Source organism: Esox lucius, chromosome 8, assembly GCF_011004845.1.
Source record: "Esox lucius isolate fEsoLuc1 chromosome 8, fEsoLuc1.pri, whole genome shotgun sequence".
Taxonomy (NCBI): Eukaryota; Metazoa; Chordata; class Actinopteri; order Esociformes; family Esocidae; genus Esox; species Esox lucius.
Window position 1 is genome coordinate 32070194 of NC_047576.1, and position 17474 is coordinate 32087667.

The following is a 17474-nucleotide window of genomic DNA, read 5'->3' on the forward strand; positions in this document are numbered from 1 at the left end:
CATTGGCAATTATCTCATTGTATCTTTTATTCTAGTTTTTCAGAGCAGCGTCAGAAGAAGTCATTCAGCTGCTGCTGAAAACAACTACATGCAAGCTGCTCTTCTGCATTACCATAATCATATGAATTTTTATCTTCAATGTTACAGAAATACCAATTGATTCATGTTTTGGATCCTTTCTTCTTCCTATCAGGAACCAGTTAGGTAATGACCCATAGCTGTTTTCACTGGAAGTTTAAGTATAATATGGGATATTATTCAAATAAAGAGCTTCCCTGACCAACAGTACATATAACTAACATTTGCATTTATGTACCTGAAGTGTTTAAGTTTGACTAAGGGCAACAGATTATTTTGTGCATTATATGACCTTAACTGGTACTATTACTATTCTGTCAGTAGTACTCTATCCATAATTCATAAATGGCGTCATACACAGTTATTTCTAAAACTCAGTGAAGAAGAACCCAAGAAAATAACTTTTAAAGTTGCCATACAGACTTTTTAAAGGTGAATATCAAAGCCAGGAATCTTTTTTCAATGCAGTTTGGTCACAGAGGTGAAAGGGGTTCTAGAATCTAGAAGGTAATCAAACTAGTCAGTATCAGTGCTCAGCACAACCACCCAGTTGATCTCAACCACATGGACATGTCACTGTGATTTCCCTGCTGGCTTCAAACACACTACAGCTCTCCTATCCCCGTTTACCTGGAAAATGTGCATGTGTTATTGTATGTATGTGTGTATATATATATATATATATATATATATATATATATACATGCAGTAGGACAAAGTAAAGTAAATGGGTATTGTATACATTACCTCGTAGAGCAGGCAGCCTAGCGACCAGATGTCAGATTTGAAGTTGTATCCATTTTCATGTATTCTCTCTGGAGACATGTAGTAGGGAGTGCCCACTGGAATGGACAGGGAAACAAACAGACAGACAGGGAGAGAGACAGGAAGAGAGAGAGACATGGAGAGACAAACACATTAGCCTGTAGTTTACATAACGGTTCCAGTACAGTACAGTACATAAGCTCCAACACTCCCAACAAGAGGAACAGCAAGACAGACCAAAGACCTCACAATCCCGTTAACAATCAGAAACACACACTTTGAAACACACTTTGAAACACACACTTTGAAACACACACTTTGAAACACACACTTTGAAACACACACTATTTCTCCACTACATCACTGCTCTGGTTCAACTCTAATTACCATACCTCATCATGATCAGAAACAGGAATCAAACAGATATTCTACAACTGCCACATTCCGGCTCTGGTTCTGAAACCCTATAATCCCAATGCCATGCTGGCTGGCCAAGGTCCAGACCACACAATCATACAGTACAACCCAACAGAGCTGTAGTTACACTGCCCCACCACAAAGAGCACTAGAGAGCTTGACTGGAGGTAATCCTATAAGAGTTAAATAAGTGTTGTTATACTATTGCCATTACAGTGAATACGATAAGATAATTATAAAGCTGTGGGTGGTCTATGTAGAAATGAGTAAGGCGGCTGCCTTTTTATTGAGACGTGTTTTAAATGGGTCCATGATAATCCTAACGTAAAATATAATACATTCTGATAGGAAGAGCGAGAAAGAGATGAGTTTGAGAGCAAAAAGGCAAGCTGGGGCATAGGGAGAGGTTTAAGGGAGATATAAAGAGAGAGACAGGCAAAGAGTGAGAAAGAGAGAGAGAAAGGGTTTGCAACAGCCCTGTTTTAATTGGTCATCAGGCTGGCGGTATGCGTACATGTAAATATGCATTTCCATGTCGTCTGTGTGGTGTGCATGTGTTTCTACGGACCTCTCCTGGTGATGTTCTGCAAACATCTATTACCAGCTGATTAAAGAGCATCATCCTCTTTTATGCTAATAGTTGAGGAACAGAGCAACAGTGGTTGCCAGCCAGCCTGCCTCAGTCAGCATTCATTCATTCTTAATTAAAAGGCACTCATTTATTCATGCAGATAAACTGGAAGTCATGTTGGGATTGATATCCATTATTAGAGATCGTTAAGACAACTGAGCTGGATTCTCGGGGAAGAGAGAATACTGTCATGGTTCTATAGCAATCTATCATTGTAATATCATGGTACCTGTGGACGCGAGGGAACATTTTGGTAGTAATTTTTATTTAGTTAATATAATTTAGCAAAAATATATCATTTGAACAATAATTTAGTGTAAATCAACAAAACAGTGCTCTATTTTAGTCAGCTAAAAGCCCAATACATTTATGAAATGCAGCAGGTGAAAGCGGGAGAAGTGAGCGAGTCAAATGAAATGGAAAAGGGACATAGGCACGACTACAGGCAGAACTTGGAGAAACCCAACTAGACTAATACTATTAAAGTCCATTTACATTTAAAGGTGTTACTGATTTTCATTTCGTAAACTGTTTCTTACCCATGTAAACTAGAAGGCAGGTGATTGAGCTATGGGTGAAGCTAAAAGAAATCTCCTGGGCGGATGGCGAGTGGACCCTGTCTGCCCACGTGCATCGTTTGGTTTGCTGCTGCTCAACCACTGATGTGTGTACTGGGTTTGGAGTCCTTCCCACTGCTGAACAGAACTGGGCAGCACATCTTGTACTACTAATATGAATTCTGCTTAAACACTTAAATTCCCCAAAGTCGATGTTATGATGTTATGATCACAATGTTATGGTCACAAAATGTACAAAATCCACCTGCACAGAACAGTACCGTTCTTAATGATACTGTGATCATATTTGGAAGAAACAATTATTTAATTAAATAATCAAAGTTTGAGAAACCTTTGACTGCCCACCCTCTAATGCAATGGCAAAGTACTCCTATAGCAACATATTTTCTAACGTAGCGACTACCGTAACGCATTACATGGGTTGATGGGATGCTTTACCATTTCACCCTGTTACACTTGACTGAGTAGAAAGACTGGCAAAGTTCAATTAGCTAACTGGGTGATGAAAACCTGAAGGAGTCCTGCGACCGACTTCGATCCACCAATGGTCAAAGTAAATTTTAGTCTTGATGGTTTGAAAACTGAAGTACACACATTGCTGTGAGTGGTAGAAATCAATAACATACAGCCCAAAATCATGCTGAATTGTAAAATGTGTAAACATAAATCATACTTACCCAACACTTAATTTATAAAAGTAAATAGGTGCGGTGTTATTTTTAAAGTACGTTTTAAACATATTGGGGTTCCGGAGACTAAACATAACCAGAACTAAGTAGGCCCTAATTTGGATTCCGTATGAAACTGATTCGTAAAATATGAATAACAAAAATGTATTGGCCCTCCCAAATATGTGGAGGAATTCACAAAAATGTGTCGGCCCTCCCAAATATGTGGAGGGACTCAAAAAAATTTATCGGTCTCTTAATTTTAACCCTTCTGTTCCTCACTCAAACCCTTCCTTTTCAACTTTTTTGGAAATGAAAGAAAAAGGTACAGTGGTCTCTTCATTTTTTCCAGAGCTGTATGTTTGTGAATATATATGCATGCATATATGTTTTGACAGTGATATTTATTTGAAAGTTGCATTATATATATATGTAACTCTACTTAACATTTTGATAGAAATCTCCATACAGTGTTCAGGTCACTTAGTTTTTGCAACTGTTCAGTTTTCATGTTACTTAGTAAAAAAATATCTAGATCAATTCTACTTTGTCCTCAGGCTATTGGGCAGCTCACATGAGCAATTTGGAATAGGCATTCAGGGAGAGATGACATCCTCCAATGTGAAGGACCTAACAATACTAAAGCAATACTAAAGCACATAGCACAAATTAAATGTGACTAAGGCTCCATGGTGTGGATCATCTCAGTGCACACGTTCAGTCTGGCCTGAGCAAATCAGTTCATAACACAAAAAGGAAGCTAAGACCTATCAGCATACAACACAAATTTCAATATTCCACACAGTTGCGGGTGAATGTTATAATATTGAGAACGAGGCAGAAGTCTTAGGACACCCGAGATTTTTTTTTTTAAACGATTTATCTGAGGATTCAGTGTTTATACGTAGGAAGAAGGAACCAAGTGATCCAAAACAACTTGAATTATGTTAAAGTTGGGGCTCTGTGGTGGTCAGTTCCTTTACGAAATCAGGTAATGTACAAGATACAGACAGCTGTCTTCCACTGCCTTCACTCTTATACCATCTCACAAGATACTAAAAGTCCTTTGTGAATTAATAAGGTAACCAGAACGTCTTACTTTGTATTCAATTACTTTTTACTTTTGTTTATTCTATAGATGCGTTACTTGTATTTATTCTATTCAATTTTTAATGCAAAAAAATTGTAAAAATAAAAATGCCCCGATATATAGCTTTAAATCATTTTCTCAGGTGGCCAAAGACTTTCAGTAAGTGTACAGTAATTGAAATTGCACAGTTAAAAAGATTTGATCAAGAAAGAACATTTCTGATCTGCCTCAGACAGTAGAGTATCCATCTAGACAGCTCAGCTGTTACAACATAGCGACTGGTGCTTGAGTGCACAAGACAAGTGTGGGAAGGTGTTCTGAGAGATGATGGTTGTTAGACAATTGTTTGGTAGACAAAGCTGACAAAGCCAATTCATATTGCACCAGGAATTTCTCACTACTTTCTTCTCTGCTAATGAAGGCCAAATGACAGACCTTCAGCGAGTGTCACTTAACGAGATTATGGTTTATTTAATTACAGTCTTGTCAGTACTGCCCAGGTAAAATACACTGCTCAGAAAAATTAAGGAAACACTCAAATCACACCTCAAAGGACAAAATAAATTAAAGATCAAAATCTTAACAGTACATTGTGTAATTCATAGAGAACAAAATAGACTACGCAAATAGACTGTGCACCAGCGTTGTGAGGAACTTCCGCTTTTGCCTAGAAGTCTGCATTGCAGTTTCCGGTTTACTTACTAATACTCATCCGCATTAGTAAACACCTAAACTAACAACAAGATGAGTGATGCTGTTGTACGGAAAGCGATTTTTTTATATACTTCCACGTAACGCAGGTTTAAGTGCAGATGTTTACTTCCTATGCCAGTTGTTATTTTTCAGTTTCGTTGTGAAATGAGGTTACAGTAGTAAAATAAAAGAGGTGACCTGCTTTGGTGCTTTTTTGAGGCTATGGAATATTAAGCTTCATTCAGGTTAGAAGAGGCAGAACGAAGGTTCGTTTCAATTCACTTGCTATGGGGACGCGCTAGCGTTCCAGCTCAGCCAGCGTTCTTTTGCCGTTTTTGAGGCTAGAGTGAATTTTAATGTATTCTATTGTCCTGCCTAATACTACACTAAAAAGGAACACGTCGCTAACTATCTTAGCCGATAGCCGGCCGGCACACCACAGTAAACTACTTAACCTTGTAGTTGTGCAGATAATTTTTGGGCGACGCGGGTGATCGACTTAAGTAAACCGGAAAATGAAATGCCGACATCTGGCTAAAGCGGAAGTTCGTCCATACGCTTGTGCACAGAGCCTATTAGGTAACAAGTCAATATAAGGCAAAATCACCAACCAATTCAGGGCTGGATTCTAACTCACACCGAAAAACAAAGTAAACATTTGAAATTGCAGGGTGTTCCAATTTGCGTGAATTTCATCACGGCAATGTGACTCAGTAGTGTGTATGGCCACGTGCCTCTACGCACTCCCGACAATGTCTGGGCATGCTCCTGATGAGATGGCGGATGGTGTCCTGGGGGATCTCCTCCCAGTCCTGGATCAGGGCATCAGTTAGCTCCTGAACAGTCTGTGGGACTACTTGGTGGTGTGAGACCCACCGATACATCCCAGAGGATCTCAATTGGATTCAGGTTTGGGAAACGTGAGGGCCAGTCAATGGCATAAATGCCTTCGTCATCTAGGATCTGCCGACACACACTGGCCACATGAGGCTGGACATGCAAAACTGAGAATCTTTTGGCCAATCCTCACATACACAATACCATTTTGTAGGCATGGGGTTAAGTTAAAGGTTATAATTAGGATTAGAATTAGGATTAGGTTTAGCCATTAAGGTTTAGGGGTTCGATTTAGGCTTAAAAGTTGTTGAGGTTAAGGTTAGAGTAAGTCTTATATTTAGGGCTGGGGCTAGGAATCAAGGGCACTACATTTCCAGACATCACTATGAATGCAATTCCGGCATTGGTGTGTGCCAGTGTGCGCGCGTGCGTGTGTGTGGGCGGCTGAGTAGAAAGGGAAAAAGAGAGAAAGTTGACAGGCTCTGAGCTGGACCTCCATCTAGTCAGAACTTCCCTGCTCTACAGTGGTGGTTTGACTCATTACAGCGCCAAACTGTCACACACACACACACACACACACACACACACACACACACACACACACACACACACACACACACACACACACACACACACACACACACACACACACACACACACACACACACACACACACACACACACACACACACACACACACACACACACACACACACACACACACAGTTCACAGCCCCCATGCAGAGAGACACATGGAAAGGAGGGAAAGAAGAGCAGAGAAACATAGATATTCTAGCTGGAGAGGGCTAAGAGTAGGTGCTGTACAGCTTGGTTGGTAGAGCAGGGCGCTTCCAATGCCAGGATTGTGGGATTGATTCATTCTTTTATGAGAAGGTATCACCTCAGTACTGCAAGCTGCTTTGGATAAGAGCATCTGCTAAATGACCTAAATCTCAATGGGTAAAGAAAGCTAGGGAGGAGATGGGGCCAGGGGGCTAGGTGAAGACCTTTTGTAAGTGTAATATTTATTTAGAAAATGTCTTATTTCTTCCCCTAGGTTCCAGTTCATTGTATTTAGTTTTTACTTGCTTTGCCATTAAAGACACTTCGAATAGAATCGAGGTAGAGATGGCGGGAGAGACAGAGAGAGAGATAAAGGAAATTGAGGTGAAAAAAGAATGGAGTTTTTGTAAGAGACAGATGGATAGACAGTAAGGTAGGGAGAAAGAGGGAATTGGACAGACAGAAAAAAAAAAAAGAGCACAGAGCCAAAAATAGCAAGGAGAAAAGGAGAGGGAGAAGGGAAGAGACAGCAGGAACCAGCGATGGAGAGAAAAGGTGAGAGCCGGAGAGGAGAAGCTTTAGGGAAGGATGGATCCCAGGTCACCATGCCCATGGGGGAGATTAACCCCTTTGAGGAAAAACGGTCTCCTTCTCTGGTCTCCCACACTGACCTGAGGAGTAGCACACTCACAGATCAACTGCAGAGGGCGCTGTGGTCTCTATGTTTAGGGTACTGTCTACATCTACTGAGACTAGGGCAGACCATTCCACACAACCTATTACTGGCATTTTGTTTTACAAATGTAACACCAACACTTTGTAAGTGTGGCTTGTTCTCTCAATTGTCTCATTCACAGTTGTGTAAATATGTGTTTATCTTAATTGAACATTTTAATTTCCTCAAAAACATCCGGTTCTGGACACATTTCTGAAAACATAAGGCGTTGCATGTAGTCTTTACGAAACAACACTAAAACGGGCAACACCTCAAGATACGGAGATGAGAAGAACTGTGGTCAATTCGATGCGTCTATGTTTAAAGGAGAAGTTTTGAAACAGTGGCAGCACATCTACCACAACACACCAACCACGGGCCAGTCTGCCAGCTGTGCCGCCGTTATAAAGAGTCACAACCGTGTGTCAGGATATGGTGGCAGGATAACAAGTCAGGGGTCAAAGTAACAGGAAGTGACTAACTGGCCAATGAAGAAGTGACAACCCCTGAGCTGCTTTTAGAAGGATTCAACCCCCACCTTTATAACACACATGGTTCTGCGCTGAATCGGCTAATGAAACACATCCCCATAGTATGTGTGTGTGTGTTACTTAGAGAACCTTTACATGTGTGTATGCAAGCATTTGTCTTACCTAGTGAATGGGCGGCGGTGGTTTTGGAACTGAAAAATCGTCCCAGTCCAAGATCTCCCAGCTTCACCACTCCTGTGGCTGTTATGAAGACATTAGCTGGTTTTATATCTGTAGAGAAGAAAGGGTAGTTTCATTTTAAGTGTGTGTTCACGTGTTTATATGTGTGTGTGTGTGTGTTTAAGTGTGTGTGTACAATACCTCTATGCATGACCCTTCGAGAATGCATGTGTTCCAGTGCACTGCACAGCTGGACAAAGTACTTCCACACTGTCCTCTCTGGAATTAACCTCCGTTGCTTCTTAAAGTGCTGGGAACACACACAAAACATAGTCAGACAAAATACACACACAACTATATACAACTACTTAAGACAGGTCGTGTCTACCTGTATGTATAATACAGGAGTCCAACGTTAATGCTTTCTCTTGGTGGCTTTCACAATTCCCACTTCCTCTCCCTCACCCTTCCTCCTTCTAACCACGCCATCCCAAGCCCCTTCTCATTTTCATTGCCCTACGATGCAAAGCATATGACTTCTCAGAACCAGAGAAATAGCATTTCTGGTTACTTTTAAAAGGCTCACATCTGGTATAGCTCCTCCATTTATCGGTCTTACTATAAATAAAAAGGCCTATGTGTGACATCAGCGTAAACATTTCCAAATGATTTGATAGACATCGAAATATGATTTTCTTTCAGCTTCAAGGGTATAGTTACTAAAGTAAACTATTTTTAACCGTAACTCCACCTAGGAACAACAAAAGCGCATCAACTTCATTTTAAATGTCACATGAACTGGTTCCTAGACCTTTCTGCCCAAATTTGTGGAAGGTCTGGTTGAACAAAGCATTAAGGTGGCCTTCACAGAAAAATAAGGAAAGCATAAGAAATGTCTGGGTTGATACCTGTTATTTTCTTTTGAGATAGCATTCTCTTCTCAAGCCACAGTAACGCATATTACGTTCTGAGAATGCCCAGATTGACAACAACCCTCTCACCAATGTTTTACCATGACCAGTTGCTTGTCAATGGGTCATGGTAAAAGTTTTCCAATTATCCTAAGAGCGGTTAGCTATAGTTGTATTCATACAGTAAAATCAGTCATCCTTTTCTACCCCTCTACTTCAGCTAGTAGGCTGACATAATACATTCAAAATCTGCAAAATACACATTGTTAAAAAAAATGAAAGTGGGTGATTTGGCAATTGACATTGCTAAATTAGGTCGGTGACAAAATAGCTCCTGTCGCAGCTTCCCTACAGGATGGGATCCCTCCAGAAAAAAAAGGTCTAATGATTGCTTTTAAAGTAGGTATGGGCATTATTTAAAATATAGTTAGAAATCAACTACTTGTGTGAGGATTCATTTTTCCTTAGATATATAACAGCGAATACAGGATATACCACATGCCCAATTAATTTTTTTTACACCATGTCTCTAAGTGGTTTTAAATGAAAGGTGCTCCTTCATGTGTGTTTGTTGTTTATCAGTCAAAGCGGCAGTAGTGGTGTGGTGGCCCAGTCAAAAAGGCGTATTATGCTGTTAGCAAGAGGATGACGGTCACTAATTCAGGGAAAGATGGATCACACTGACGGAATAAAAAGTTACAGACAATGATTTATCAACAGAAAACTAAGTGAAGTTATGCTGTTGTTGAAACTGAATGTGGTTGGGAATGAAGAACACGGTAAGTAATTAAGCCAATTGCTAATTAGGCAATTGGAAAGTAGGGCAAATGTATTTCTCACTTGGAGGCCAGTGGGAACATTTTTGCTAGTACACCACAAGTTCCTGCCAGAGTCCTGCCTCAATTTAGAGCAACGCCTTGCAGTACTTTTAATTTGCTAAAATTAAACAACAAAACTTTACTTAGTAAAGTTGTTCCCATAATGGAAACTTTGACTGGTTGTGGTTCCAGGCTCACATGCGCTGTGAGCAATTACCTAGGGACGAAATTATGTGAAATAAGGACATGTCTTTAATAAAGCGAATAAAGAGTATAATCAAATAATTGACAAGAACAGTAATAAAATATGACATTAATATAATCAGTAAAATCTTCAAGCTCCCACAGCATGCCTCTCTTTGAAAGTGCACTGAAGCCTGAGGGGAGGTCCCCTCATTCCTCTTCTCCAATGGGCTTTGGGGCGGAGGTGAGAAACCAGGAAAACGCTGCCATTGTTTTTACTCCTCAAATACTCTCATGTCATCTCTTTTTTGAAAACCTTCTCAGTACAAAGGTAAGTGGGGATGGACCCCTGATCTCAACCAATGACACACCCAGAGTCCCTCATCAGGCTGATCTGGCAGTTCTGGATAGCTGGAGATCTACATCGCACATTCACATCAGTAAACTGAATACTGTTGGTGTACAGAGTTGCACTTTTCAAGTATTTGCATAAAAACGGCAGAAAGTTTTGAATGAACACTTTTCAAAGTGTTGCCCTTTTAACACTGACACAGTGTTAAATCTTCTAACACCAGGTGCAGATCTGGAGCACTCAAACCCTAATTTGTCCGGATACAACTGCCCGGACCTGGGGCCAGCAGCCCAGATGGATTTTAAAGCAACTGTGGTGTTACTGTGTAACAGTATAACCTATTCACCTTTGTGTTATGATTGGCTGTGATATCCGCCTATTGTATCTATTTTACCTTTGTAATTCACCCATTTTCCATACGGGGGACAAATCCCATATATAGTACCTTTACTGAAGTCACATGGACATGTAAGGGAAATTATTATTTATGACGTTGTAACAGCTCCAAACAAGCGTTCACTACAATAAATGCTAATTGGTATGAAAAATACTCTTACATACTTACACCCACATTGTCCAAATCATCTTCTACATCAGTAGTATAAGGATATGCACTGGTTGGTGATATTAGCCTAGCTGGCTGGGTGATGGGACAGATGTTTGTGTGTGCAGATTTCAGCTGGGTAGGCACAATGGATCTACTTTTGTTTGGGTGAGCTCAGTGCCAGCATACCATGGAACTTATCCAGAAAGCCACAGTCCTCAATCCTCTGCACACTCCAATCAGATCCACTACAAGACCATGATGCTTGCCTACAGAGCAAACGGGGAAACTCTGCCTCTCTTACTTCGTGTTATGGTTTGGGACCCTATATCCTACCCAAGCTCTTTGTTCTGCCACCTCAGGGCCCTTGCCCATCCCACCCACAGTGGAGGGCAGCTCTTGACAACATTTCAAGCATACTCTTGAAACTATGCCCGCACAGTCCATTGGCATTTCCCAAAAGCCTCAGAAACCCTATGTTTTTTAAAAATTATGATTAACATTGCTCCCACATTTAAGTAATTTATCAGACTTTTATAGCAGTGAGCATACATGTTCAAAATTATTTCCGTACCAGCGCATCAACTGTGGGAATTGAACCCACAACCCTAACAATGAGTAAAATACACTTGCTATTTGGGGATTCTCTCATTGTCCAGCCTAGCCATCTTAAAACAGACGCGCCAACTGTAAGTCGCCGCAGATAGGAGTGTCGGCTTAATGCCTCAAATCGAAAACATGAACATGGTGAGCAATGGAAACACTCGTCAAGAAAGTGTGACCGTGAACAGGGACCCCAGCGATTACGTGTGCACGTGCACCCATGCAGTGTGAAAAAGACAGACCTTGGCGTACATCCGAACAAAGGCAGCGTGGTGAGCCAGCCATTCTTTTCTCACCCTGAAATTAGCATATCAGAGGACTGTTTGATGTCAACGGGGGAGCGGCAGAGGGCCCTCCATTCCTACCCTCACACATGCAATATTCTGTTAAGCGCATGCAAATCAATTGATTTGATTCGAATCCAGAGACGGTCAGGATGGGAGCCGGTGAGAGGAAGGCAGGGTTGGATTGGAGCATACGGAGGCTCTGTTGAACATGTATCACAAGCAGTTACTGGAGGTTGTGTTTACTTCCTGATGTGTCAGTGAGGGGAAGTGGGAGAGAGAGAGGGCCAGGGGAAGAGGCAGGTTCGTAGTCACAATGCCAACCTGTGGACTGTACATCAATTAGGAAAACAAATAATCTAAACAGGAGGCAGGAGCCAAGCGGTGTGTGCTTGCCTGAAATGGGTTGTCTCATAAGCGGAGCTAATCACTCCGTCCTCATGTGGAGTGGGAGAGAGCATTGGGTAGGTCGGATACAGCGCTTAAGTAGATGAGTGCTAAGGATGTTCTGAGTTGCTCGGATACATCCCAGATAGGCTGTCTGCATCATATAAATACAGAGTGGCTGCAATGCTCAGGGTTTTACGTATATAAATAACACTACAGTACTTTCACTCTGGCTTATACTGAATGCTATGGTTCTACTGAAGAGTCGGTGAGAGATTGACGCTGCCAAACATATTTGTCAAAGGACTGCAACAAACATGTCAACAACATTAAAGCCACAGAGAAGACGCCCTGGACGGACCACCCCAAGAGTTAATCATGTGGACCACGGTTTATGATTGGTCAACCAAGCATCTCTGCAGTACATCACTGTAGTAGCTACATTCTGCACTGTAATCTCCATTGCGGAAACCTCGCTCTTTTTTTCACATCTTCTAAATCTTGCATTAGTGTGTTATGGATTTTAAACATGGCAGAAACAACATGTTGTTAAATCGAAGAGGATTTAATTGTCAGCGACATAGCAGTGGCTGTTTCTTTATCCCCTAGCCAAGCAGAGTAGGGAGTCTTGGGAGTTGTAGGAATTGACTCAAACAGACAATTGGGAACAAGGGCGCATTAGGAAAATCAAAGCTAGATAAAAAAACAACTAACTAGCTAAAAATAGATGCAATTGTACCGCACTTTTAATTAAGCTTAGTGCCCAACAGCATTGGGCCAGTAAATGAAAGTTTTTTTGATTCTCCAATCCGAAAAGGTCAAAACCCAGACAGTTTTCAAACTGAATCAGTATTGCCTCAGCAAGTCTTATGAGAGCAACACCAGGATAGCCTACAGTACATAAACCTTAATCCATGACGGGTGATAAATATATGTAAGCAGCGTAGGAATTTTACGACGGCCATGGTCGTTGCCCTTCGCTCTGGCCTTGATACCCTGAAAAACATTGCATGCCCTACGGCCACCATGGCCTTTGTGCGCGTGCTACTATCAAAATCTCACGGTCAGCAGTTGGTTTGTCTGTATTTCTTTGTACGTTTGTTTGTAGTTCGCAACTGAGAACAACCACAAGAACGGACTACATGCAGGTAAGCAAGCTAGCTATCGATCAATAAATAGCTGAAGTAGTGCTTAACTGAATCAAATCTCTCTGTTTTGGAAGGTGCGTTCATGATCAACTGGGAAAATTCCGACCTCCGAGTGGGAGAAGACCGGAGAATAGACCTGAACGCTTTTTGAGAGCTCTGAGAAGTAACGTTAGGTTTGACATCACTAGACATGGCAGCATTTGTGGTGAACATGTTTAAAAATACAATTACTTTCTTTATGCACAAAGAAGTCACTACATTTGTTTATTTAGGTCGTACTCATTAGTGCAGGTGATTATGATGTTAAAGAATACTTTGCGGTTTACAACTGAGGAAATGTTAGCCTTCTGGCTAGGTAGCCTTAACGTTACTTAACTGTTTGTTGTTGTCATGTGAATGCCCTCAACTAAAACTTCTAAAATGAAACACAATGAAAAATTCCAGAATCTACAAATATTTTGAGGGAAGAATTGATGTAATTTCAAGGATTAAAACATGATAATTGAGCTTTTTACTTCTCCAAAACCCACCCAGCTACACCAGCCTTCAGAGGTCAATGTTCAAATCAGTGTTCAGACAGTGGGCCTCCTTTGAAGGTTGTGGTTTCCAGTAGGACTCCAAAGACGCATTAAAAGTATCCAAGAACATTTTAAGCAGATGCTAAACTTTCTACAATTCAGTTTTAAGACATACTTTAGTTGATTTCATTTTCTTATGTTTTTTCTAGCCCCTCATATGAATCAAACCAACAATCCTGTCATTGCACCCACCATAATCTAATAACTTGTCATCAGTGACAGTTTATGGAGCTACAGGCATTCGCCAAAGCACAATCCGATAAATTAAAATGACACCATCAGGATCCAAGATCATACAAATTTTTTCTGCAGGATCTTTTAAAGAACTCATCAAGTATGTACAAGTCCCCACAGTCATGAAAAATATAAGACATAGTCCAGAATAATAAAATATGAAGACCTGAGTTCTGCTGAAATGGGGTAGGTCACGTCTAGCTGTTGCATATGAAAAAACAGCAACTGAAAAGTCAATTACAACCACTAAAATAAAGTCCACTATCATTTTCTTTCAACTGCAGTCTTTTGCATCAAGTCTACAAAAAACCTAACGCTGTGAAAAAAAAATCTAGTTTTCAAAATTATAATTTTCCCCAAATACAAATCATATTTATCATATGACATTGACAGGGATGCATAATGCAACAACCGACACTCATTCAACCTTGGTGTTTCACAAAATTGAATTGTTGAGTATGTTGGGGACTATTGAAATTGCATAAAAAATATTAACAAACAGTGGAATTCAACTCTGGTCCTGGAGAGTCAAAACATTTCTGTTTTTCATCCTCTCTTCATTAGTGACTAGTGAAACCAATATATGCATAAACAAATGCATTTGCTCAGTTTTACTCCCCTCCCAATGTTAACATTTCACAACCACGACCCTCCCTCATCTCAGCAACTCTACAGTGGGTTTGGGAAAATCAAAGATCAAGATGTGTTCACCAATGCACATAGCAAAATCATGTTGTTTGGACAAAAACTGTTTAAAAGACATTAAGGTCAATTGCATTATGTTTTACAGTAAAAAGGTATTTTTTTAGGTATCCTTTTAGAAACTGGACTGACCAACAAAAAGTTAACTGAGGGCTAGATAATAATAAAAAGGAACCAGATCTCTTACCTTTATCATCCGGGAGAGGTCACCAGCATCAGCCAGCTCCAACACAATGTTCAGCTCATTCTCCTCAATGAATGATGCATGGTACTTGATTACGTTGGGGTGGTTAAGTTGCTGTAGATGGGAAAGAAAAAGCAGTAGAGAGGGAGGGACAGGTAAATAAAGAAAGAGAGAAGGTGTTTTAATGGTTAACCATTTAAACATTAACATGACTTCCAGGAATCTTGGCGGAATCAACACTTACTGGGACAACAATCATCAATGAAACATAGATAGGGAGGTTTAAATCAAATACATTTTAAATCAGAAATAACTTTTTACACCAGCAGTTGCCTAGCAAAGTGCCTATCCAGAAACCCAGCCTAAAACCCCTGAGAGCAAGCAACACACATTGAGAATGGAGGGAACAAACACATACTGGGCAAGACCGCTGGCCTGTGGATAGTGGAGGGTAACAGTTCAGAAGGAGTGGCTTAACGACGGATACCCAACCAGTGAACAATGATTGGCCAACAACAACAGCTTTTTTTCTACCTCTGGTGGGATTTCATTAAAAAAAAAAGGAGAACACTAATAAGAGTATGGGAGTGTTAAAACCCTTGAAGCTGCTTCAGTAATATGTAACGGTTCAGTTTAGCACGGCTGGCCAAACCCACACAGAGACAGCAAAGCTGAATGCCAAGGCTTTGTCCCGTTGTGTGACAGAGCAGTCAGCCACCACAGACTGATGACAACAAGGTGGCGTTCCGCGCAGCTCTCAGCGGCACGTTGCCTGTCAGTGAGTCACTAACCACATCAGGTGCAGTCAGACCGAAGGAAGGAGGGAGAGGAAGAGCGAGAGACGGGGGGGGAGCAGAAGGCTACAGTAGACGTGTCCCATGTGTCAAAGGTTGATGCAAACACTGAAAGCGGGGCCCGGGCTTGCAGTGATTAAAGAAATGCTCTCGCTCTGGACTGATCCACGGGAGAAGCTGCATATACACACTATCCACATCACACACACACACACAATGTATTTTAGGATCAGGGTTGTGGCTCTGTGACGTGTCACCGCCAAGCAAATGAGCCAGCTGTGCCCAACGCCCCGTTCCTGTCATTCCTTCCTCCACGCTGACCTGTAAAGGCCCCGGCTACGCTCGGAGACATGACTGTGGGGGCAGGCTGTCCAGCTACAGGGCGCGGCGATGGCAGGGCCTCGGTCCGGATGGTTCAGGTTAAATGAGGTTAGGGTGGGCTTAAGGTGCGTCGAATGCTTGCCGGGCCGAGTACACGCTAAATCTCATGACTTGGGTTGACCACAACCCAGAAACTGAGAGAGGGACTGAGAAACGGGAGAGTAACAGTTTGCTTTAGCGTTTGGTATTTGCACATTATGACAATGCAACAAACTGACAATGAGAACATTTCAAAAGATTGCAGTAGCACAGACAATTTAGTATATTAATGATCCTACAGTAATGAGAAAGCGGACGGACGGACAGACAGGCAGGCAGACTGATGTGAGTGTGTGTGAGTGTGTGTGTGTTTCAAGCCCATGCCACTATGTCTCATTACTCTGATTTGGCTGTGCTCGTCGTGTTGTCCTGTCAGTCTACTGGGGTAGAAGGATAGACGGATGGAGGGATGGATTCCCCGTTCGCAGTCTGGCCTTGTCAGCCCTGCCAGCACAGCCCAGTATTTAAAGACACGCACACACACATTCACACTAGGGGAGAAGGGCTTGAGAGAAGACTGCTGGAGAGAGAGGGGGGATCGGCGAAGCGACATTTCTTGTGTATCAGACTCCCGAGTCGAACCAGAATAGAACGGTGTGTGTGTGTGTGGGGGGGGGGGGGGGGCGGGCTACGCCTGACATGCAGTATCTTACAAAAGTGTGTACACCCCTCACAATTTATACCTTTTCATGTGACAACACTAAAGAAATGACACTTTGCTACAATGTAAAGTAGTGAGTGTACAGCTTGTTTAACAGTGTTAATTTGCTTGTTCAAAATAACTCAACAGACAGCCATTAATGTCTAAACCACTGGCAACAAAAGTGAGTACACCCCTAAGTGAAAATGTCCAAATTGGGCCCAATTTGCCATTTTCCTTCCCCAGTGTCCTGTGACTCGTTAGTGTTACAAGGTCTCAGGTGTGAATGGGGAGCTGGTGTGTTCAATTTGGTGTTATCGCTCTCACACTCCCTCATACTGGTCACCAGAAGTTCAACAAGGCACCTCATGGAAAATAACTCTCTGAGGATCTGAAAAAAAAAATATTTCCTCTAAATGAAGATGGTCTAGGCTATAAGAAGATGTATGGCCAAGACCATACAGCGGTTTAATAGGACAGGTTCCACTCAGAACAGGCTTCGCCATGGTCGACCGAAGATTTGAGTTGAGTGAAAAAGAAGTCAGCGTCATATCCAGAGGTTGTCTTTGGGAAATAGACGTATGAGTGCTGCCAGCATTGCTGCAGAGGTTGAAGGGGTGGGGGGTCAGCCTGTCAGTGTTCAGACTATACGCCGCACACTGCATCAAATTGGTCTGCATGGTTGTCGTCCCAGAAGAAAGCCGCTTCTAAAGATGATGCACAAGAAAGCCCGCAAACAGTTTACTGAAGACTAAGCAGACTAAGGACATGGATTACTGGAACCACG

General features: G+C 41.7%; 1 protein-coding gene across 2 annotated transcripts in view; it reads right to left on the bottom strand.

Moving 5' to 3' along the window:
• nek7 (NIMA-related kinase 7) overlaps positions 1-17474 on the bottom strand; it is an 84678-nt gene that overhangs the window by 20609 nt on the left and 46595 nt on the right. For both annotated transcript variants that reach the window (XM_010901898.2, XM_013132715.2), the window contains 4 exons: positions 14837-14947; positions 8107-8215; positions 7909-8016; positions 826-920 (listed from right to left, as the gene is read on the bottom strand). In XM_010901898.2, coding sequence (XP_010900200.1) covers positions 826-920; positions 7909-8016; positions 8107-8215; positions 14837-14947 — 423 coding nt within the window. The remainder of the gene's footprint in view (positions 1-825; positions 921-7908; positions 8017-8106; positions 8216-14836; positions 14948-17474) is intronic.